This window comes from Pseudophryne corroboree, chromosome 2 (assembly GCF_028390025.1).
Source record: "Pseudophryne corroboree isolate aPseCor3 chromosome 2, aPseCor3.hap2, whole genome shotgun sequence".
In the NCBI taxonomy this organism is placed as follows: domain Eukaryota; kingdom Metazoa; phylum Chordata; class Amphibia; order Anura; family Myobatrachidae; genus Pseudophryne; species Pseudophryne corroboree.
In genome coordinates, this window is record NC_086445.1 from 828,971,614 (window position 1) to 828,996,681 (window position 25,068).

Here is a 25,068-nt window from a genome sequence, read left to right on the forward strand (position 1 = left end):
CAGACCCTCGTGTCAGGTACGGAAGGGTCCTCTGTGATATGAAAAACATCTTTTATTGCAATAATCATATAATGAATACTCTTGGCCACCCTTGGGTGTAACCTTGCATCATCATAGTGGAGTCGGAAATCGTGTCGGTATCAGTGTCTGCTATCTGGGAAAGGGGACGTTTATGAGACCCCGAAGGGCCTTGTGACACAGTCAAAGCCATGGATTGACTCCCTGCTTTTTCCCTGGACTCTGCTTTGTCCAATCTTTTACGTAATAAAGTTACATTTGCATTTAAAACATTCCACATATCCAACCAATCAGGAGTCGGCGGTGCCGACGGAGACACCACAATCATCTGCTCTGCCTCCTCCCTAGACGAGCCTTCCGCTTCAGACATGCCGACACACACGTACTGACACCCCCACACACACTGGGATATACGTATATGGGGACAGCCCCCCCAATAAGGCCCTTTGGAGAGACAGAGAGTATGCCAGCACACACCCAGCGCCACTGGACACTGGAAACAAAGTCCCAGTCTGTGCAGCGCTCTTATATATATATATAATAAGAATTTACTTACCAATAATTCTATTTCTCGTAGTCCGTAGTGGATGCTGGGAACTCCGTAAGGACCATGGGGAATAGCGGCTCCGCAGGAGACTGGGCACAAAAGTAAAGCTTTAGGACTACCTGGTGTGCACTGGCTCCTCCCCCTATGACCCTCCTCCAAGCCTCAGTTAGGATACTGTGCCCGGACGAGCGTACACAATAAGGAAGGATTTTGAATCCCGGGTAAGACTCATACCAGCCACACCAATCACACCGTACAACCTGTGATCTGAACCCAGTTAACAGCATGATAACAGAGGAGCCTCTGAAAAGATGGCTCACAACAATAATAACCCGATTTTTGTAACAATAACTATGTACAAGTATTGCAGACAATCCGCACTTGGGATGGGCGCCCAGCATCCACTACGGACTACGAGAAATAGAATTATCGGTAAGTAAATTCTTATTTTCTCTGACGTCCTAGTGGATGCTGGGAACTCCGTAAGGGCCATGGGGATTATACCAAAGCTCCCAAACGGGCGGGAGAGTGCGGATGACTCTGCAGCACCGAATGAGAGAACTCCAGGTCCTCCTCAGCCAGGGTATCAAATTTGTAGAATTTAGCAAACGTGTTTGCCCCTGACCAAGTAGCTGCTCGGCAAAGTTGTAAAGCCGAGACCCCTCGGGCAGCCGCCCAAGATGAGCCCACCTTCCTTGTGGAATGGGCCTTTACAGATTTTGGCTGTGGCAGGCCTGCCACAGAATGTGCAAGCTGAATTGTACTACAAATCCAACGAGCAATAGTCTGCTTAGAAGCAGGAGCACCCAGACGAGTCCTCAATTCTGCCCTGTCCTTATGAAAAATTAGGTAAGGGCTTTTATAGGATAAAGCCGCCAATTCTGAGACACGCCTAGCTGAAGCCAGGGCCAACAGCATTACCACTTTCCATGTGAGATATTTTAAGTCCACAGTGGTGAGTGGTTCAAACCAATGTGATTTTAGGAACCCCAAAACTACATTGAGATCCCAAGGTGCCACTGGAGGCACAAAAGGAGGCTGTATATGCAGTACCCCCTTGACAAACGTCTGAACTTCAGGAACTGAAGCCAGTTCTTTCTGGAAGAAAATCGACAGGGCCGAAATTTGAACCTTAATGGACCCTAATTTTAGGCCCATAGACAGTCCTGTTTGCAGGAAATGCAGGAAACGACCCAGTTGAAATTCCTCTGTAGGGGCCTTCCTGGCCTCGCACCACGCAACATATTTACACCAAATACGGTGATAATGCTGTACGGTTACATCCTTCCTGGCTTTGATCAGGGTAGGGATGACTTCATCCGGAATGCCTTTTTCCTTCAGGATCCGGCGTTCAACCGCCATGCCGTCAAACGCAGCCGCGGTAAGTCTTGGAACAGACAGGGTCCCTGCTGGAGCAGGTCTTTTCTTAGAGGTAGAGGCCACGGGTCCTCTGTGAGCATCTCTTGAAGTTCCGGGTACCAAGTCCTTCTTGGCCAATCCGGAGCCACGAGTATAGTCCTTACTCCTCTCCTTCTTATGATTCTCAGTACCTTGGGTATGAGAGGCAGAGGAGGGAACACATACACTGACTGGTACACCCACGGTGTTACCAGAGCGTCCACAGCTATTGCCTGAGGGTCCCTTGACCTGGCGCAATACCTGTCTAGTTTTTTGTTGAGGCGGGACGCCATCATGTCCACCTTTGGTTTTTCCCAACGGTTCACAATCATGTGGAAGACTTCTGGGTGAAGTCCCCACTCTCCCGGGTGGAGGTCGTGTCTGCTGAGGAAGTCTGCTTCCCAGTTGTCCACTCCCGGAATGAACACTGCTGACAGTGCTATCACATGATTTTCCGCCCAGCGAAGAATCCTTGCAGCTTCTGCCATTGCCCTCCTGCTTCTTGTGCCGCCCTGTCTGTTTACGTGGGCGACTGCCGTGATGTTGTCTGACTGGTTCAGCACCGGCTGACCTTGAAGCAGAGGTCTTGCTAGGCTTAGAGCATTGTAGATGGCCCTTAGCTCCAGGATATTTATGTGAAGTGATGTCTCCAGGCTTGACCATAAGCCCTGGAAATTTCTTCCCTGTGTGACTGCTCCCCAGCCTCTCAGGCTGGCATCCGTGGTCACCAGGACCCAGTCCTGAATGCCGAATCTGCGGCCCTCTAGAAGATGAGCACTCTGCAACCACCACAGGAGAGACACCCTTGTCCTTGGTGACAAGATTATCCGCTGATGCATCTGAAGATGCGACCCGGACCATTTGTCTAGCAGATCCCACTGGAAGGTTCTTGCGTGGAATCTGCCGAATGGGATTGCTTCGTAAGAAGCCACCATCTTTCCCAGGACCCTTGTGCATTGATGCACTGAGACTTGGCCTGGTTTTAGGAGATTTCTGACTAGTTCGGATAACTCCCTGGCTTTCTCCTCCGGGAGAAACACCTTTTTCTGGACTGTGTCCAGGATCATCCCTAGGAATAGAAGTCGTGTCGTCGGGATCAGCTGCGATTTTGGAATATTGAGAATCCAACCGTGCTGGCGCAGCACTATCTGAGATAGTGCTACTCCGACTTCCAACTGTTCCCTGGATCTTGCCCTTATCAGGAGATCGTCCAAGTAAGGGATAACTAAAACTCCCTTCCTTCGAAGGAGTATCATCATTTCGGCCATTACCTTGGTAAAGACCCAGGGTGCCGTGGACAATCCAAACGGCAGCGTCTGAAACTGATAGTGACAGTTCTGTACCACAAACCTGAGGTACCCTTGGTGAGAAGGGTAAATTGGGACATGTAGGTAAGCATCTTTGATGTCCAGAGACACCATATAGTCCCCTTCTTCCAGGTTTGCAATCACTGCTCTGAGTGACTCCACTTGAATTTGAACCTTTGTATGTAAGTGTTCAAGGATTTTAGGTTTAAAATTGGTCTCACCGAGCCGTCCGGCTTCGGTACCACAAATAGTGTGGAATAGTACCCCTTTCCCTGTTGTAGGAGGGGTACCTTGATTATCACCTGCTGGGAATATAGCTTGTGAATGGCTTCCAATACTGCCTCCCTGTCTGAGGGAGACGTCGGTAAAGCAGACTTTAGAAAACGGCGAGGGGGAGACGTCTCGAATTCCAATTTGTACCCCTGAGATACCACCTGAAGGATCCAGGGGTCCACTTGCGAGTGGGCCCACTGCGCACTGAACTTCTTGAGACGGGCCCCCACCGTGCCTGAGTCCGCTTGTAAAGCCCCAGCGTCATGCTGAGGACTTTGCGGAGGCGGGAGAGGGCTTTTGTTCCTGGGAACTGGCTATTTGTTGCAGCCTTTTTCCTCTCCCTCTGCCACGGGGCAGAAATGAGGCGCCTTTTGCCCGCTTGCCCTTATGGGGCCGAAAGGACTGCGCCTGATAATACGGCGTCTTCTTAGGTTGAGAAGCTACCTGGGGTAAAAATGTGGATTTTCCAGCAGTTGCCGTGGCTACCAGGTCTGATAGACCTACCCCAAATAACTCCTCCCCCTTATAAGGCAATACTTCCATGTGCCTTTTAGAATCCGCATCACCTGACCACTGCCGCGTCCATAAACCTCTTCTTGCAGAAATGGACAGCGCGCTAACTCTTGATGCCAGTCTGCAAATATCCCTCTGTGCATCACGCATATATAGAAATGCATCCTTCAAATGCTCTATAGTCAGTAATATACTGTCCCTATCTAGGGTATCAATATTTTCAGTCAGGGAATCCGACCACGCCAGGCCCGCACTGCACATCCAGGCTGAGGCGATTGCTGGTCGCAGTATAACACCCGTGTGAGTGTATATACATTTTAGGATATTCTCCAGCTTTCTACCGGCAGGTTCCTTTAGGGCGGCCGTATCAGGAGAGGGTAGTGCTACCTGTTTAGACAAGCGTGTGAGTGCTTTATCCACCCTAGGGGGTGTTTCCCAACGTGCCCTATCCTCTGGCGGAAAAGGGTACGATGCCAATAACATTTTAGGAATGATCAGTTTTTTATCGGGGGAAACCCACACCTCATCACACACTTCATTTAATTCCTCGGATACAGGAAAAACTACAGGCAGTTTTTTCTCACCAAACATAATACCCTTTTTAGTGGTACTTGTATTATCAGAGATATGCAATACATTTTTCATTGCTTCAATCATGTAACGTGTGGCCCTAGTGGAAGTCACGTTTGTCTCCTCATCATCGACACTGGAGTCAGTATCCGTGTCTGTGTCTGCCATTTGAGGTAACGGGCGTTTTAAAGCCCCTGATGGCGTTTGAGACCCCTGGACAGGCACAAGCTGAGTAGCCGGCTGTCTCATGTCGTCAACTGTCTGTCGTAAAGAGCTGACACTGTCACGCAATTCCTTCCATAAGCTCATCCACTCAGGTGTCGACTCCCTAGGGGATGACAACTCTATAATAGGCAACTGCTCCGCCTCCATCTCATTTTCCTTCTCAAACATGTCGACACAATCGTACCGACAAACCGCACACACACACAGGGAATGCTCTGATAGAGGACAGGACCCCACTAGCCCTTTGGGGAGACAGAGGGAGAGTATGCCAGCACACACCAGAGCGCTATATAGAGACAGGAATACCACTATAAAATGTGCTTTTCCCTTTATAGCTGCTGTTAGTATCAAAACTGCGCCAAATTAGTGCCCCCCTCTCTTTTTTACCCTTTTCTGTAGTGCAGGACTGCAGGGGAGAGTCAGGGAGACGTCCTTCCAGCGGAGCTGTGATGGAAAATGGCGCCCGTGTGCTGAGGAGATAGGCTCCGCCCCCTTCTCTGCGGCCTTTTCTCCCGCTTTTTGGTGAGTTCTGTCAGGGGTTAAAATACATCCATATAGCCCTGGGGGTTATATGTGGTGTATTTATGCCAGCCAAGGTGTTTACATTGCTGCTCAGGGCGCCCCCCCCTAGCGCCCTGCACCCTCAGTGACCGAAGTGTGAAGTGTGCCTGAGTAACAATGGCGCACAGCTGCAGTGCTGTGCGCTACCTTGTTGAAGACTGATGTCTTCTGCCGCCGATTTTTCCGGACCTCTTCTTGCTTCTGGCTCTGTAAGGGGGCCGGCGGCGCGGCTCTGGGACCGAGCTCCGAGGCTGGGCCTGTGTTCGGTCCCTCTGGAGCTAATGGTGTCCAGTAGCCTAAGAAGCCCAATCCACTCTGCACGCAGGTGAGTTCGCTTCTTCTCCCCTTAGTCCCTCGATGCAGTGAGCCTGTTGCCAGCAGGTCTCACTGAAAATAACAAACCTAAAACTAAACTTTCACTAAGAAGCTCAGGAGAGCCCCTAGTGTGCACCCTTCTCGGCCGGGCACAAAAATCTAACTAACTGAGGCTTGGAGGAGGGTCATAGGGGGAGGAGCCAGTGCACACCAGGTAGTCCTAAAGCTTTACTTTTGTGCCCAGTCTCCTGCGGAGCCGCTATTCCCCATGGTCCTTACGGAGTTCCCAGCATCCACTAGGACGTCAGAGAAATATATATATATATAATTCGGTCCCGCTCAATTTTTTTATACTGGCGGGGGTTTTATAATATACTGCCTCCGCATTATCTGATACCTGTGCCAGTGTTATTTGAGGTAATTATTGCTGCCCAGGGCGCCCCCCCTGCGCCCTGCACCCTTACTGTGCCGTGTGTGTGTGTGTGTGTGTGTGTGTGTGTGTGTGTGTGTGTGTGTGTGTGGGTGTGGGTGTGTGTGTGTGTGTGTGTGTGTGTGTGAGCAATGGCGCGCAGCGTGACTGCTGCGCGGTACCTCACTGAAGATCTGAAGTCTTCTGCCGCCTGTGAAGTCTTCTTTCTTCTTATACTCACCCGGCTTCTATCTTCCGGCTCTGTGAGGAGGACGGCGGCGCGGCTCCGGTACGAACAGCGAGGACGACACCTGTGTTCCGACCCTCCGGAGCTAATGGTGTCCAGTAGCCTAAGAAGCAGAGCCTATCAGTTAAGTAGGTCTGCTTCTCTCCCCTCAGTCCCACGATGCAGGGAGCCTGTTGCCAGCAGTGCTCCCTGAAAATAAAAAACCTAACAAAAGTCTTTTCAGAGAAACTCAGTAGAGCTCCCCTGCAGTGCATCCGGTCTCCTCTGGGCACAGGATCTAACTGAGGTCTGGAGGAGGGGCATAGAGGGAGGAGCCAGTTCACACCCATCTAAAGTCTTAGAGTGCCCATGTCTCCTGTGGAGCCCGTCTATACCCCATGGTCCTTACGGCGTCCCCAGCATCCTCTAGGACGTAAGAGAAATCCTATTTTCTCTTACGTTCTAGAGGATGCTGGGGTCCACATTAGTACCATGGGGATGTACCAAAGCTCCCAGAACGGGAGGGAGGGCCCGGAGGACCCTGCAGAACTAAATGACCAAACTTTAGGTACTCAGATGCCAGAGTATTGAACTTGTAGAACTTCGTAAACGTGTTCGACCCTGACCAACTAGCCGCTCGGCAAAGCTGTAAAGCCGAGACATCCCGGGCAGCCGCACAGGAAGAACCCACCTTACGAGTAGAGTGGGCCTTAACAGACGTAGGACACGGCAATCCTGCCGTAGAATACGCATGCTGGATAGTGAACCTGATCCAGCGAGAGATAGTCTGCTTAGAAGCAGGACACCCAATTTTCTTGGGATCGTACAGGACAGAGTCCGATTTTCTGTGACGAGCAGTCCTCTTCACATAGATCTTCAGAGCCCTTACAACATCCAAGGACTATGATAAAATTGAGGAGTCAGTAGCTACTGGCACCACAATAGGTTGGTTGATATGAAATGCCGACACAATCTTCGGAAGGAACTGCTGACGTGTCCAGAGCTCAGCTCTATCTTCATGGTAGATCAAGTAGGTGCTCTTACAAGACAAAGCCCCCAGCTCCAACACACGTATAGCAGAATCTAAGGCCAACAAAGTGACAGCCTTCCATGTGAGAAACTTGAGCTCAACCTCCTGTAGAGGCTCAAACCAATCCGACTGGAGACTCTGCAGCACCGCGTTAAGATCCCATGGTGCCGTAGGAGGCACAAAGGGAGGCTGGATGTGCAGAACCCCTTTCAGAAAGGTCTGAACCTCAGGGACGGAAGTTAACTGTTTCTGGAAGAAAATGGATATGGCCGAAATCTTGACCTTTACGGATCCCAACCTCAGGCCCAAATTCACACCTGCTTGCAGGAAGAGGAGAAACCGTCCCAGTTGAAACTCCACCGTAGGAAACTTCTTGGACTCACACCAAGATACATATTTTTTCCAAAAACGATGGTAATGTTTAGACGTTACTCCTTTCCTAGCCTGTATCAGGGAAGAAATGACCTTGTTCGGAATGCCCTTCCGAGCTAATATCTGGCTTTCAACCTCCATGCCGTCAAACGTAGCCGCGGTAAGTCTTGATAAGCGAATGGCCCCTGCTGCAGCAGGTCCTCTCGAAGAGGAAGAGTCCTCGGCTCTTCTAGTAATAGATCCAGAAGATTTGCGTGCCAAGGCCTTCTTGGCCAGTCCGGAGCAATGAGGATTGCCTGAACTCTTGTTCTCCTTATGAGTTTTAGAACTCTTGGAATGAGTGGAGGAAACACGTACACTGACTGGAACACCCACGGAGTCCACCGCCACGGCTTGCGGGTCTCTCGACCTGGAACAATAGCACCGAAGCTTCTTGGTGAAACGAGGGGCCATTATGTCTATTTGAGGTACACCCAAAAGATGTTACCTCTTTTGAACACCTCCGGATGGAGACCCCACTCCCCTGGATGGAGATCGTGTCTGCTGTGGAAGTCAGCTTCTCAGTTGTCTACTCCCGGAATGAAGATTGCCGACAGCGCCATCGCGTGTTATTCTGTCCAGAGGAGGATTCTTGTTACCTCTGACATTGCAGAACTGCTCTTCGCTCCTCCCTGCAAGTTTATGTAAGCCACTGTCGTTACATTGTCCGACTGCATCTGAATGGCTCGATCTCGCAGAAGATCGGCCACTTGGAGAAGACGGTTGTAGACAGCTCTTAGTTCCAGAATGTTTATTGGCAGACAGGATTCCAGGCTTGACCACCTTCCTTGGAAGGTTTCCCCTTGAGTAACTGTGCCCCAGCCCCGGAGACTTGCATCCGTGGTTAGAAGGATCAAGTCCTGAATCCCGAACCTGCGGCCCTCCAGAAGGTGAGGTAATTAGAGCCACCGTAGGAGTGAAAGCCTGGCTTTTGGCGACAGACGTATTCTCTGGTGCACGTGTAGATGAGATCCCGACCACTTGTCCAGGAGATCCAGTTGGAAGGGCCGAGCATGAAACCTTATGTACTGTAGAGCCTCGTAAGAGGCCAACGTCTTCCCCAGAAGGTGAATGCACTGATGAACCGAAACCCGGGCTGGCTTCAGGACATCCCGGACCATCGTTTGAATCACCAACGCTTTCTCCACCGGAAGAAACACTCTCCGCACTTCTATGTCGAGGATCATTCCCAGAAAGACTAACCTCCTGGTTGTCTCCAAATGTGACTTTGGGAGATTCAGGATCCAACTGTGTTCCCTGAGCAGATGAGTCGTGAGAACAATGGACTGCGACAACCTCTCCCTGGACGATGCCTTTATCAGCAGTTCGTCCAGATATGAGATTATGTTCACGCCCTGTTTGCGGAGGAGAACCATCATCTCTGCCATCACCTTGGTGAACACCCTCGATGCTGTGGAGAGGCTGAATGGTAGTGCCTGGAATTGACAGTGACTGTCTAACAGTGCAAATCTGAGATAAGCCTGGTGCAGCAGCCACATCGGAATGTGGAGGTACGCATCCTTGATATCCAAGGATACCAGAAATTCTCCCTCCTCCAGACACAAAATCACTGCTCTGAGAGACTCCATTTTGAACTTGAACTCCCTCAGAAAGGGGTTTAGCGATTTCAAGTTCAAAATGGGCCTGACCGAACCATCCGGTTTCGGTATCAAAAAAAAGTTCGACTACTAACCCTTGTTTTGCAGATGATGTGGAACTGGTACAATGACCTGTTTTTTGGATGGCTTTCTGTAGGATAGTCCTGTCTGCCAGCAAAGCTGGCAAGCCTGATTTGAAGAATCAGTGAGGTGGGAGATCTTGAAACTCCAGCCTGTACCCCTAGGACACAATATCCTGCACCCAGGGGTTCTGGCCGGATGGCACCCAGACGTGGCTGAAATGCCTAAGTCTCGCCCCCACCGGCCCTACCTCCAGGCCGTGCGGTCCACCGTCATGCTGAGGACTTTGATGTACCTGAAGCAGGCTTTTGTTCCTGGAAACCCACAGCAGGTTTCTTGGATTTTGGCCGGCCTCCCCTAAAGAAGGTGTTAGACGGCTTGGCCTTTCTTGTTTTAGCAGCCCAAAAAAAGATTTCTTCGGAGCATGCACAGCTGAGGGAAGAAAAGGTGACTTACCCGCGGTTGCCGTGGAGATCCACACATCCAATGCTTCCCCAAAGAGAGCCTGACCTGTGTAGGGAAGGATTTCCAGACCTCTCCTGGATTCCGTGTCAGCAGACCAATGGCGCAGCCAAAGTCCTCAACGAGCTGAGACAGACATGGAAGATATCCCTGCAGCCATCGAACCCAGGTCTTTCATGGGTTCCACCATAAAGCCTGCAGAATCCTGAATGTTACGTAAAAACAATTCAACGTCACTTTTATCCATTTTATCCAAATCTTCAAGTAACGTGCCAGACCACTTTACTATAGCTTTGGAAATCCATGCACAGGCAATAGTAGGACGTGGTATCGTCCCTGTAGCCGTATATATGGATTTGAGCGTAGTGTCAATCTTGCAATCAGCTGGTTCTTTTAACGCGGCAGATCCTGGAACAGGTAAAACCACCTTTATTGAGAGTCTGGATACAGATGCGTCAACTATGGGAGGGTTTTTCCCACTTTTTACTATCCTCCTCAGGGAAAGGGAAAGCAACCAGAACCTTTCTAGGGATTTGAAATTTTTTCACCAGGTTTTCCCAGGATTTCTATACAGTAGCATTTAATTCTTTAAACGCAGGGAAGGTTAGCGAGGCTTTCTTATTGTCAGTGAAGAAAGCCTCCTCAACCTGCTCAGGTGTTGTATCAACAATATTCAACACAACTCTAATGGGCTTAATCATCAACTGCAACCCTTTTGCAAGAGATGCCGCCCCCCACAGCACATCCACATCCCTGTCTGTCGTCTGTCAGAATCGGTATCCGTGCCATCTTGCATAATATGGGCAAGAGCACGTTTTTGAGAACGTACGCTAGGGGGGTTCTGAGGTAACAGAACCGGACCAAGCTGCCATAGAGTTCTGTAAAACCTGAGTTGCAGTCTCATTTTGTGCAACCCTAGTAGAAATCTGAGAATTCATACTTTTAATAGAGGCTAACCACTCAGGCTCCCTTGCAGGGACCTGTGCTAACACAGTGCAATCCTGATTACATGGAATGGGATCATCCTGAGAGGAAATATCCTCTGCAGCATATGACACAGAGTCCCTGGACATAGCTTTATGGAGACCAAACACACAGGGAAGTTTCCCCCATAAGAATGCCAAGAGAGACAGAGATTGGAGTCAACCCACACACAGCGCTACAAGATAGGGAACCCCTACCCAGTGCTTACTGTGTACCTTAATAGGTTGCACAGTACAGATCTACAGCTCCCCCCCCCCCCCCGCCCTTCTACAACCCCCTGGTACCATACAATACAGCTGGTGTTGATATGGAGGGACAGCTCTCCTTGTCAGTGCTTCTGCAGGCAGGAAAATGGCGCTGAACGCTGCTGGGTCACTCTGAAAAGCTTCGCCCCCTTTCATGGCGCTGCTTCCCGCTCTTCTGAAGATTATTCTGGCCTGAGGAAAAGTGCTGGCAGCGATCATGGGACCCTGACAGGCTTGTTGGTCAGTGTAGGGTGTAGGCGCTGGCTCACGGCGCCCCTTCACAGCACCGCACCATGTACCGCTGAGCCATGGAGCGCAGTTAGTACTGTGCTCCATACCCTGTTGCCGCCATCTTCACACCGGCTCCGCGCTTGCCAGGGGGGGGGGGGGGGGGGGGGGGGCGGTGACTAACTTGCCACAGATCTTCTGGCTCTGTAAGTGGGTGGCGGCATGCTGCTGGGATGAGCGATCCCCTGTGGTGGCGAACGTTCGATCCCCACAGGAGTTCAGAGTCCTGTCGGTGGAGATAGAGGCTCAGACCCCGCAGGGCAGACACAACCCCCCCCCCCCCCCTCCCTTAGTCCCACGAAGCAGGGAGGCTGTTGCCAGCGGCCTCCCTGTGCCTAAAACTCTATTTAAAAATAATAAAACTAGAGAAACGCCTATGGAGCTCCCCTAGCTGTGACTGGCTTCTCCGGGCACATTTTCTAAACCGAGTCTGGTGGGAGGGGCATAGAGGGAGGAGCCAGCCCACACTCTCAAACTCTTAAAAGTGCCAATGGCTGCTGGTGGACCCGTCTATACCCCATGGTACTAATGTGCACCCCAGCATCCTCTAGGACGTAAGAGAGAATGTGAAAAACTCATATCGACCTTCTGAACTGTCGACCTAGTACATGTCGACCTAGTGACCCTGTCGACCTAATGCCTGTCGACCTAATGCCCGTATACCGCCTTAGTTATACAACAACGTAAGATTCATTTTTGGCACACACAAAAAAAAAAAGACACCAGACGTTAGAGTGGCCCGGGGAGCTGCTGGCTGACTCACGCCAGGTATCTCCTGCTGCATTGCGTACTGAGGCAAGATGTAGAAGGACACATCTGTAAGTATTAGAAAGTTCTCAACTTTGCATCACTTTGAGGACCTACAAGTAGCACAGTCTCAGCAGTATAACTACCTCTTGCCAAAATAAATTCACCTTCCTACCTGGCTGACTGTACTGGTCTTCATAAGCATCCAGCCAATAAAATTTAAACACTTGATCACCATCTTCACCAGTAACTAGAGGAAGTAGGCTTGAATCTACTTGGACCTCATTTGTCACGGATACAGTCTCATCTGGCATTTGGTCCCAACAAGAGTCTCCAGAAGCAGTAGAAACTCTGGAAGATAAATATTTGCATTACCTCTAATTGCTAAATTCGACTTCATTATAATTTCTAAGGCATTACTGTACAGTAAAAAATTACATACTTAAAACGTGGATAACCAGATCAACATAAAGCTGAAATTATAATAAGCATGTACAAGGTCACAATAAGAAATCCAACTGTTTGAATGTCCTACAGATGCAATTAAACCATGCTAAAATCACATATTTTTTTTTGCCTACATCTCCTATATATTTGTCTAAATCTGTGACTCTGTGCCCGTAACGCTGGGTGGAGTCACAGTGGTGGGCGGAGTCAGCAAGTCTCTGCTCCTGCTACCTGTCCATCTCTCTCTCTCCCCTCCCCCCACCCATCAGCAGCTCTGATTCCCCGGCCGCGGCGCCGGCCCAACAACAACGGCTGATGCCGCCCCCGGCATACACATTAGGAGGGACGGGTGGCGCAGGAGAAGGCTCTCATAGCCCTCCCTGCGCCGTGTACACAGACCCGCCGCCTCCTCCGCACAAATCCCGCTGTCAGCTCTCCTGCTGTGACAGGAGGCGAGTGCTGCAGTGACGTCATCTCTTGCAGCACTCTCCTCCTGTCACACAGCCGGCACACACTCTCCAGTCTCCGGGGGCTGCCAGCATCTACAGGCAAGCTGGAAACACCCCCGGAGCGAGAGAGAACAGACCCGCGAGGCCACGCCCCTTTCACAGCAGGCCACGCCCCCTTTTCGGCCGCGGGGGGGGGGGGGATTTGTGTAACAGTCATGCTGAAATGCTGACCCAGTGACGCCTCTGGACACTGTATACTGTTTACCAGCCTGTAGCAGCCGCCCACAGCCCCAACGGTGAGTCCCTCCAGCCATCCTACCCACTGTTTCTATGTCTGCTCGCCACTTTACACAAGTCTCCTCTTCTGGTGCCCTCCCCCTCCACTACTTTCCCCCCTCTCTTCATCAGCTTCCTCACTGGGGACCCTCCCTGCCGACCCGCGTCTCTATATCCCCTCCCTACCACCCCGCGTCTCTCTATCCCCTCCCTACCGCCCCGCGTCTCTCTATCCCCTCCCTACCGCCCCGCATCTCTATATCCCCTCCCTACCGCCCAGCGTCTCTCTATCCCCTCCCTACCGCCCAGCGTCTCTCTATCCCCTCCCTACCGCCTTGCGTCTCTCTATCCCCTCCCTACCGCCCGCGTCTCTATATCCCCTCCCAGCCGCCCCGCGTCTCTCTATCCCCTCACTACCGCCCCGCGTCTCTCTATCCCCTCTCTACCGCCCCGCGTCTCTATATCCCCTCCCAGCCGCCCCGCGTCTCTCTATCCCCTCCCTACCGCTCCGCGTCTCTATATCCCCTTCCTACCGCCCCGCCTCTCTCTATCCCCTCCTCCCTATGCCTCTGTATCCCCTCCCTACCGCCCGCGTCTCAGTATCCCCTCCCTACCGCTCTGCGTCTCTGTATCACCTCCCTACCGCTCTGCGTCTCTGTATCACCTCCCTGCCGCCCTGCGTCTCTATATATCCCCTCCCTACCGCCCTGCTTCTCTCTATCCCCTCCCTACGGCCCTGCGTCTCTCTATCCCCTCCCTGCGTCTCTCTATCCCCTCCCTACCGCCCCCCTTCTATCTATCCCCTCCATACCGGCCCGCGTCTCTCTATCCCCTCTATCCACTCATACAAATATTGACCCGCAGCAAGGCGTGCAGGGGTTAAGGGAGCGTAGCCCCTTTCGACGGTGTGAAGAGCGCCCGTAGGGCGCGATGAAGCACCTAGTAAATATATATTTAACACCGATTACAGTTGTGGCAAATACTGTAGTGGCCACTACTATAATAACCAACTTTAGAGACCGAAGTTCCACAGAGAAATTAAATGTCAACAGGTGTTAAACCTGGATACACACTGGAACGATGTGTACTTGAACAACTGGATTTGCTCCAAAGTATAGAGGGAAAACGTTTAATACCATCTTTAAGATATCCAGTGTTTGATGCTTGTATTGCCAACATGGTATTTGAGAATGTGCATGTATTTTTAAGTGAAAACATAAAGAGAACAGACTAGAAATTTCACATTGCATGGCTGGATTGGCAACAGATAACTTCTTGCATCCCAGGTACGATATGTAATTGAAACCATGAAAACCTCTTTACTGAAAAGGGATTAATTTGAACATAATGGTTGTCAATTTATTATGTATGCCAATATTATTTCACAGGGCCTTACAACTCGTGGCCATTAGTTACATGTGGCCTATTATTATTATTATTATTATTACTAGGTGCTTCATCGCGCCCTACGGGCGCTCTTCACACCGTCGAAAGGGGCTACGCCCCCTTAACCCCTGCACGCCTTGCTGCGGTTCAATATTTGTATGAGTGGATAGAGGGGATAGAGAGGCGCGGGCCGGTAGGGAGGGGATAGATAGAAGGGGGACGGTAGGGAGGGGATAGAGAGATGCATGGCGGCAGGGAGGGGATAGAGAGACGCAGGGCCGTAGGGAGGGGATAGAGAGACGCAGGGTGGTAGGGAGGGGATATATAGAGACGCGGGGCGGTAGGGAGGGGATAGAAAGACGCGGGGGGTATGGAGGGGATAGAGACGCGGGTCGGCAGGGAGGGGATAGAGAGACGCGGGGCGGTAGGGAGGGGATAGAGAGACGCGGGGCGGTAGGGAGGGGATAGAGAGACCCTGGGCGATAGGGAGGGGATAGAGAGAGGCGGGGCGGCTGGGAGGGGATAGAGAGACGCGGGCGGTAGGGAGGGGATACAGAGACGCGGGCGGTAGGAGGGGATACATAGACACGGGGCGGTAGGGAGGTAATACAGAGACGCAGAGCGGTAGGGAGGGGATACTGAGACGCGGGTGGTAGGGAGGGGATACAGAGGCATAGGGAGGAGGGGATAGAGAGAGGCGGGGCAGTAGGGAGGGGATATAGAGACGCGGGGCGGTAGGGAGGAGATAGAGAGACGCGGGGCGGTAGGGAGGAGATAGAGAGACACGGGCGGCTGGGAGGGGATATAGAGACGCGGAGCGGTAGGGAGGGGATAGAGAGACGCGGGGCGGCTGGGAGGGGATATAGAGACGCGGGGCGGTAGGGAGGAGATAGAGAGACGCGGGGCGGTAGGGAGGAGATAGAGAGACATGGGCGGCTGGGAGGGGATATAGAGACGCGGGGCGGTAGGGAGGGGATAGAGAGACGCGGGGCGGCTGGGAGGGGATATAGAGACGCGGGGCGGCTGGGAGGGGATATAGAGACGCGGGGCGGTAGGGAGGGGATAGAGAGATGCGGGGCGGTAGGGAGGGGATATAGAGACGCGGGGAGGTAGGGAGGGGATAGAGAGACGCGGGGCGGTAGGGAGGGGATAGAGAGGCGCGGGGTGGTAGGGAGGGTCCCCAGTGAAGAAGCTGATAAAGAGAGGGGAAAAAGTAGTGGAGGGGGAGGGCACCAGAAGAGGAGACTTGTGTAAAGTGGCGAGCAGACATAGAAACAGTGGGTAGGATGACTCACCGTTGGGGCTGTGGGCGGCTGCTGCAGGCTGGTAAACAGTACAGTGTCCAGAGGCGTCACTGGGTCAGCATTTCAGCATTACTATTACACACACATCTCTTCCCCCCCCCCCCCCCCGAGGCCGAAAAGGGGGCGTGGCCTGCTGTGAAATGGGCGTGGCCTCGCGGGTCTGTTCTCTCTCGCTCCGGGGGTGTTTCCAGCTTGCCTGTAGATGCTGGCAGCCCCCGGAGACTGGAGAGTGTGTGCCGGCTGTGTGACAGGAGGAGAGTGCTGCAGGAGATGACGTCACTGCAGCACTCGCCTCCTGTCACAGCAGGAGAGCTGACAGCGGGATTTGTGCGGAGGAGGCGGCGGGTCTGTGTACACGGCGCAGGGAGGACTATGAGAGCCTTCTCCTGCGCCACCCGTCCCTCCTAATGTGTATGCCGGAGGCGGCATCAGCCGTTGTTGTTGGGCCGGCGCCGCGGCCGGGGAATCAGAGCTGCTGATGGGTGGGGGGAGGGGAGAGAGAGAGATGGACAGGCAGCAGGAGCAGAGACTTGCTGACTCTGCCCACCGCTGTGACTCCACCCAGCGTTACGGGCACAGAGTCACAGATTTAGACAAATATATAGGAGATTATTATTATTATTATTAACAGTTTCTTATATAGTACTTTACAACTGGACACAATGAGAAGACAAAACTGGGTAATAACGAACAGTCAGAGGTAGGAGGGCCCTGCTCGCAAGCTTACCATCTATGGGACTATGAGGGCTACCAGTAAACCCAAACAGTACCTTCTCTTGTTTTTCAAACGTACAATTTTACTATACTAGCAAAGCCAAGCAGAGAGACGTTGGGTCTGGTCATTACTGCAGAAGTGTGTTTTACAAAGTTAAAAGCAAGATAACACAATACTACATATAATGATTAAAGACAATTTGATTTCACTATGGTGATTCACCATAAATGGTGACTGAGTGAGCAACTTTATACCAACATATACCTGGTATACTCTAGTGCAAATAAAAAAAATACCTACATTAGAAAAGCTTCTCTAAACGAGCTCTCAATAAAAAATAAGAATTTACTCACCGGTAATTCTATTTCTCGTAGTCCGTAGTGGATGCTGGGACTCCGTAAGGACCATGGGGAATAGCGGCTCCGCAGGAGACTGGGCACAACTATAAAGAAAGCTTTAGGTCTAACTGGTGTGCACTGGCTCCTCCCACTATGAGCCTCCTCCAGACTTCAGTTAGGATACTGTGCCCGGAAGAGCTGACATAAGAAGGAAGGATTTTGAATCCCGGGTAAGACTCATACCAGCCACACCAATCACACCGTATAACTCGTGATACAATACCCAGTTAACAGTATGATAACAACTGAGCCTCTCAACAGATGGCTCAACAATAACCCTGTAGTTAAGCAACAACTATATACAAGTATTGCAGACAATCCGCACTTGGGATGGGCGCCCAGCATCCACTACGGACTACGAGAAATAGAATTACCGGTGAGTAAATTCTTATTTTCTCTGACGTCCTAAGTGGATGCTGGGACTCCGTAAGGACCATGGGGATTATACCAAAGCTCCCAAACGGGCGGGAGAGTGCGGATGACTCTGCAGCACCGAATGGGCAAACTCTAGGTCCTCCTCAGCCAGGGTGTCAAACTTGTAGAATTTTGCAAATGTGTTTGACCCCGACCAAGTAGCTGCTCGGCAAAGTTGTAGAGCCGAGACCCCTCGGGCAGCCGCCCAAGAAGAGCCCACCTTCCTCGTGGAATGGGCTTTCACTGATTTAGGATGCGGCAGTCCAGCCGCAGAATGTGCAAGCTGAATCGTACTACAGATCCAGCGAGCAATAGTCTGCTTTGAAGCAGGTGCACCCAACTTGTTGGGCGCATACAGGATAAATAGCGAGTCAGTCTTTCTGACTCCAGCTGTCCTGGAAACATATATTTTCAGGGCCCTGACTACGTCCAACAACTTGGAAGCCTCCAAGTCTTTTGTAGCCGCAGGCACCACGATAGGTTGGTTCAGATGAAACGCTGATACCACTTTAGGGAGAAACTGGGGACGAGTCCTCAATTCTGCCCTATCCATATGGAAAATCAGATAAGGGCTTTTACATGACAAAGCCGCCAATTCTGATACACGCCTGGCCGAAGCCAAGGCCACAACATGACCACTTTCCACGTGAGATATTTCAAATCCACGGTTTTAAGTGGCTCAAACCAATGTGACTTTAGGAAATCCAACACCACGTTGAGATCCCAAGGTGCCACTGGAGGCACAAAAGGGGGCTGAATATGCAGCACTCCCTTAACAAAAGTTTGAACTTCAGGTAGTGAAGCCAGTTCTCTCTGGAAGAAAAACGATAGAGCCGAAATCTGGACCTTAATGGAACCCAATTTTAGGCCCATAGTCACCCCTGACTGTAGAAAGTGCAGGAAACGGCCCAGCTGAAATTCTTCCGTTGGGGCCTTCCTGGCCTCACACCACGCAACATATTTTCGCCATATGCGGTGATAATGGTTTGTGGTTACTTCTTTCCTAGCTTTAATCAGCGTACGAATGACTTCCTCCGGAATGCCCTTTTCCTTCAGGATCCGGTGTTCAACCGCCATGCCGTCAAACGCAGCCGCGGTAAGTCTTGGAACAGACAGGGCCCCTGCTGCAGCAGGTCCTGTCTGAGCGGCAGAGGCCATGGGTCCTCTGAGATCATTTCTTGAAGTTCCGGGTACCAAGCTCTTCTTGGCCAATCCGGAACAATGAGTATAGTTCTTACTCCTCTTCTCCTTATTATCCTCAGTACCTTTGGTATGAGAGGAAGAGGAGGGAACACATAAACCGACCGGTACACCCACGGTGTCACTAGAGCGTCCACAGCTATCGCCTGCGGGTCTCTTGACCTGGCGCAATACTTTTCTAGCTTATTGTTTAGGCGGGACGCCATCATGTCCACCTGTGGCCTTTCCCAACGGTTTACAACCAGTTGGAAGACTTCTGGATGAAGTCCCCACTCTCCCGGGTGGAGGTCGTGCCTGCTGAGGAAGTCTGCTTCCCAGTTGTCCACTCCCGGAATGAACACTGCTTACAGTGCCAACACGTGATTTTCCGCCCATCGGAGAATCCTTGTGGCTTCTGCCATCGCCGACCTGCTTCTCGTGCCGCCCTGTCGGTTTACATGGGCGACCGCCGTGATGTTGTCTGACTGGATCAGTACCGGCTGGTTTTGAAGCAGGGGTTTTGCCTGACTTAGGGCATTGTAAATGGCCCTTAGTTCCAGAATATTTATGTGCAGGGAAGTCTCCTGACTTGACCATAGTCCTTGGAAGTTTCTTCCCTGTGTGACTGCCCCCCAGCCTCGAAGGCTGGCATCCGTGGTCACAAGGACCCAGTCCTGTATGCCGAATCTGCGGCCCTCTTGAAGATGAGCACTCTGCAGCCACCACAGCAGATACACCCTTGTCCTTGGAGACAGGGTTATCCGACGATGCATCTGAAGATGCGATCCGGACCACTTGTCCAACAGGTCCCACTGAAAGGTTCTTGCATGAAACCTGCCGAATGGAATCGCTTCGTAGGAAGCTACCATTTTTCCCAGGATCCGCGTGCAGTGATGCACCGACACCTGTTTTGGTTTTAGGAGGCCTCTGACTAGAGATGACAGCTCCTTGGCCTTCTCCTCCGGGAGAAACACTTTTCTCTGTTCTGTGTCCAGAACCATCCCCAGGAACAGTAGACGTGTCGTAGGGACCAGCTGTGACTTTGGAATGTTTAGAATCCAGCCGTGCTGTTGTAGCACTTCCCGAGATAGTGCTACCCCGACCAACAACTGCTCTCTGGACCTCGCCTTTATCAGGAGATCGTCCAAGTACGGGATAATTAAAACTCCCTTCTTTCGAAGGAGTATCATCATTTCGGCCATTACCTTGGTAAAGACCCTCGGAGCCGTGGATAGACCGAACTGCAACGTCTGGAATTGGTAATGACAATCCTGTACCACAAATCTGAGGTACTCCTGGTGAGGATGGTAAATATGGACATGCAGGTAAGCATCCTTGATGTCCAGTGATACCATGTAATCCCCCTCGTCCAGGCTTGCAATAACCGCCCTGAGCGATTCCATCTTGAACTTGAATTTTTTTATATATGTGTTCAAGGATTTCAAATTTAAAATGGGTCTCACCGAACCGTCCGGTTTCGGTACCACAAACATTGTGGAATAGTAACCCCTTTGTTGTTGAAGTAGGGGCACCTTTACTATCACTTGTTGTGAATACAGCTTGTGAATTGCCTGTAACACTGCCTCCCTGCCTGAGGGAGTGGTTGGCAAGGCAGATTTGAGGAAACGGCGGGGGGGGAGACGTCTCGAATTCCAGCTTGTACCCCTGAGATACTACTTGAAGGATCCAGGGATCCACCCGTGAGCGAGCCCACTGATTGCTGAAATATTTGAGACGGGCCCCCACCGTACCTGGCTCCGCCTGTGAAGCCCCAGCGTCATGCTGTGGACTTAGAGGAAGCGGGGGAGGACTTTTGCTCCTGGGAACTGGCTGTATACTGCAGCTTCTTTCCCCTACCTCTGCCTCTGGGCAGAAAGGACGCGCCTTTAACCCGCTTGCCCCTATTGGGCCGAAAGGACTGTACCTGATAATACGGTGCTTTCTTTGGTTGTGATGGAACATGGGGTAAAAATGTAGACTTCCCAGCTGTTGCTGTGGAAACGAGGTCCGAGAGACCATCCCCGAACAACTCTTCACCCTTATAAGGCAGAACTTCCATGTGTCGTTTGGAATCTGCATCTCCTGTCCACTGCCGAGTCCATAACCCTCTCCTGGCAGAAATGGACATTGCACTAATTTTGGATGCCAGCCGGCAAATATCCCTCTGTGCATCCCTCATGTATAAAAGTGCGTCTTTTATATGCTCTACGTTTAGCAATATAGTGTCCCTGTCTAGGGTAGCTATATTTTCTGACAGGGAATCTGACCACGCAGCAGCAGCACTGCACATCCAGGCTGAAGCAATAGCCGGTCTCAGTATAACACCTGTGTGTGTATATATAGATTTCAGGAGAGCCTCCTGCTTTCTATCAGCAGATTCCTTCAGGGCGGCCGTATCCGGAGACGGTAGTGCCACCTTCTTTGACAAGCGTGTGAGCGCTTTATCCACCCTAGGGGATGTTTCCCAGCGTGACCTATCCTCTGGCGGGAAAGGGTACGCCATTAGGAACCTCTTAGAAATTACCAGCTTTTTATCAGGGGAAGCCCACGCTTCTTCACACACTTCATTTAACTCTTCAGATGGAGGAAAAGCTACTAGTAGTTTTTTCTCTCCAAACATAATACCCTTTTTTGTGGTACCGGGGGTAACATCAGAAATGTGCAACACATTTTACATTGCCTCAATCATGTAACGTGTGGCCCTACTGGAAGTTACATTAGTCTCATCGTCGTCGACACTGGAGTCAGTATCCGTGTCGACATCTGTGTCTGTCATCTGAGGTAGCGGGCGTTTTAGAGCCCCTGATGACTTTTGAGACGCCTGGGCAGGCACAGGCTGAGAAGCCGGCTGTCCCACATTAGGTATGTCGTCAAACCTTTTATGCAAGGAGTCGACACTGTCGCGTAATTCCTTCCACAGCACCATCCACCCAGGTGTCGACCTCGCAGGGGGTGACATCACGTTTACAGGCATTTGCTCCGCCTCCACATAAGCCTCCTCATCAAACATGTCGACACAGCCGTACCGACACACCGCAAACACACAGGGAATGCTCTGACTGAGGACAGGACACCACAAAGCCCTTTGGGGAGACAGAGAGAGAGTATGCCAGCACACACCAGAGCGCTATATAACACAGGGATCCCACTATAAATGAGTGTTTTCCCTTATAGCTGCTTTTTTATATATCATATATATATATATATCTATACTGCGCCTAAATTTAGTGCCCCCCCCCCTCTCTTTTTTACCCTTCTGTAGTGTTCAGACTGCAGGGGAGAGCCAGGGAGCTTCCTTCCAGCGGAGCTGTGAGGGAAAAATGGCGCCAGTGTGCTGAGGGAGATGGCCCCGCCCCTTTTCCGGCGGACTTTCTCCCGCTTTTTCTGGAATACTGGCAGGGGTAATTTTACATCTATATAGCCTCTAGGACTATATATGATATAGATTTGCCAGCCAAGGTGTCATATATTGCCCTCAGGGCGCCCCCCCCCCCCCAGCGCCCTGCACCCATCAGTGACCGGAGTGTGAGGTGTACATGAGGAGCAATGGCGCACAGCTGCAGTGCTGTGCGCTACCTTGGTGAAGACCGAAGTCTTCTGCTGCCGATTTTCCGGACCTCTTCGTTGCTTCTGGCTCTGTAAGGGGGACGGCGGCGCGGCTCCGGGAACGAACACCAAGGTCGGGTCCTGCGGTCGATCCCTCTGGAGCTAATGGTGTCCAGTAGCCTAAGAAGCCCAAACTACCACCTGTTAGGTAGGTTCGCTTCTTCTCCCCTTAGTCCCTCGCTGCAGTGAGTCTGTTGCCAGCAGATCTCACTGTAAAATGAAAAACCTAAATATACTTTCTTTCTAGGAGCTCAGGAGAGCCCCTAGTGTGCATCCAGCTCAGCCGGGCACAAGATTCTAACTGAAGTCTGGAGGACGGTCATAGTGGGAGGAGCCAGTGCACACCAGTTAGACCTAAAGCTTTCTTTATAGTTGTGCCCAGTCTCCTGCGGAGCCGCTATTCCCCATGGTCCTTACGGAGTCCCAGCATCCACTTAGGACGTCAGAGAAATTCTACATTCTCTACAGCTGTCACTAATCACTACCGCCCTCCTATGCCTCTCTCTCTGTAATAAATATATATCTCTCAAAGATCAATGGCTCACACTTCTACTGTTATACAGTTAGGCTACAAGCTTGTGTAGTGTAAAGGGGGTACACAAATTAAGAACGGATCTATCCGTGTGTATGTTCAAAACGATAGCGCATCACTATCGCTGGTTCTAGATTGCGCCTGCACAACCTAGTCTGGACGCTCACTTCAGGGGGGCACACACGGTAGAGATGTGTGCTGAGCAATCTATCACAGACCGCTCAGCACACATCTCCCCCACCCGCTCAGCTCTCACCGCTGTGTTGCTGAGCAAGGAGGGGAGGCAGAGATGTGTGCTGTGCGGTCTGTGATAGATCGCTCAGCACACATCTCTACCGTGTGTACCTCCCTTAAGTCACAGCACTACTGCTGCTCTCTGTAAACAGGATGCGTTTAGAATCCTGGCTTCAAGATGCCAGCTGTCATGTGACCGATGCCGAAATCCTGACACCACTCAGGATATCCCAAAGGCGAGTATTGGGGTGCGGGTAAGGATTAGGGTCCAGCAGAGGGGGGTAAGGGTACTTGGAGGTGGGTAAGTGTTAGGTTACATGTAAGGGTGGATTAGCCCTAGATGCCACCCACCGAGAAATAATTTTAATAGACAGGGGGGGTCGAAATACTTACCCCCTCCAATGTCGGTGTCTTCAATGTCAGGATGCCGTGGTTGGTCATGTGACTGCCAGCGTACCGACAGCCGGGATATAGTATGTCAACCGCATAGCGATGAAGTGAAAGCACACGGTAAACAATGTAGTGACCATGTTTTGCTTATTGCCCCAATAAAACAGACTTTAGTACTGATCCTAGTGACTGTGGTAACTCTTCCCAGAGAAGAACTAGTGTCCTCAAGTACCACCAAAAAGTCATGTTTTCTGGATTTCTATACCCATACACAGGTGCGTAAACCTTTTTCTGTGTCATTGATTATACCAACTGCTTTCACAGACAAAGATCATTGAAATATGATTTGTTAGGGTATTTGAGAGCTGGACTGTTTCTTGTTTAAAACACATTATTTAAAAAAAAAAAACTTGACCTTCAAAATTGAAATGTACCCTGAGTAAAGAAAGGAGTAGCAGTATCCCAGTGAAAACTGTTATAACAATCAAATAAACCAGCAGGGAAAAGACTGTCAAGAACCAAACCTCAAGAACGCTTAGGCTGCCTGACCAGATTACTATGCAACCAAAGTGGGTGCCGCCAGAGGCATACACCTGAAATGTTAGGACAGAAAACCAGGTAGCTGCAGACAAAACTCTGAACTCAGAAAGACGCAGAGTTGAAGCAACAGTCAAAAGGAAAACCAGCATCTAAGTAACAAATTGAGACAGAGTTGAGACAAGTCATAAGGAAAACCAGTATCTAAACAACGAATTGAAGATCCACTAAATGTAAGAGCCGAAATAGTCTGTGTGAGAGCCGATAGGACCAGATGAAGATTTCACAGTGCTGACGGCAGACAAAACGGTGAGTGAATAACCATCACACCTTGTAAAAAGGTTCAGACTTTTAGAAGAAAAGTCAAATACAGCTGAAAGTAAATAGAACCAAATCAACAGCTTCCAAATCCCCATGGTAGGGAGGCCAAGAAACAAGAGATGAAACCAGGAGAAATGAACTATTCCATTTACCACAAGATATGGAGTTTACAACGCTGAGATAATGAAAATGGTGTCTTGGATTGCCGCATACTGTAGTACAGACTAACGAGAGTGAAAAACTTTTAGCTTCTAAAAGCTTGTTACAATAATGAAGCTGGTGAAGCCAACAGAAGAAGAACCTTGTATAGCAAAGGACCATGTTGTAGCAGGTCTGTCCTAAGTGGTAGATGCCAAAGGGACCTACCGACGTTCTGGGAATCTTCGCGTATGACAACTTGCGTAGCCAGTCTGGCGTTACTAAGATTACCGACATCTGCGAATTCCTGACGTGCCACATTTGTGTCAGTGGACATAGATACACTAGATGAAAATTCCCTAGAATGGGCATGGCATCCACAGCGCAAGTTATCAGATATCTGGATCCCGTGCAAACTATGTAACCTCGAATTAGTGTCGAGAGGTTATGAAATCCACTCGGATAAGCCCTCACTGTTAATAAAATAGACTTTAAAGTTACTTTGTTCCTGTGAAGTCCTCTAAAATTGCTTTC

General features: G+C 50.8%; 1 protein-coding gene across 5 annotated transcripts in view; it reads right to left on the reverse strand.

The window, feature by feature from the left end:
- The window catches only part of POLA1 (DNA polymerase alpha 1, catalytic subunit), a 1,252,649-nt gene that overhangs the window by 1,059,662 nt on the left and 167,919 nt on the right, over positions 1–25,068 (reverse strand). For all 5 annotated transcript variants that reach the window (XR_010241483.1, XM_063955699.1, XM_063955698.1 and 2 more), the window contains exon 10: positions 12,384–12,559. Coding sequence is in view for 4 of the 5 variants with exons in the window: in XM_063955699.1 (XP_063811769.1) it covers positions 12,384–12,559 (176 nt within the window). In the remaining variant the exon portion in view is untranslated. The remainder of the gene's footprint in view (positions 1–12,383; positions 12,560–25,068) is intronic.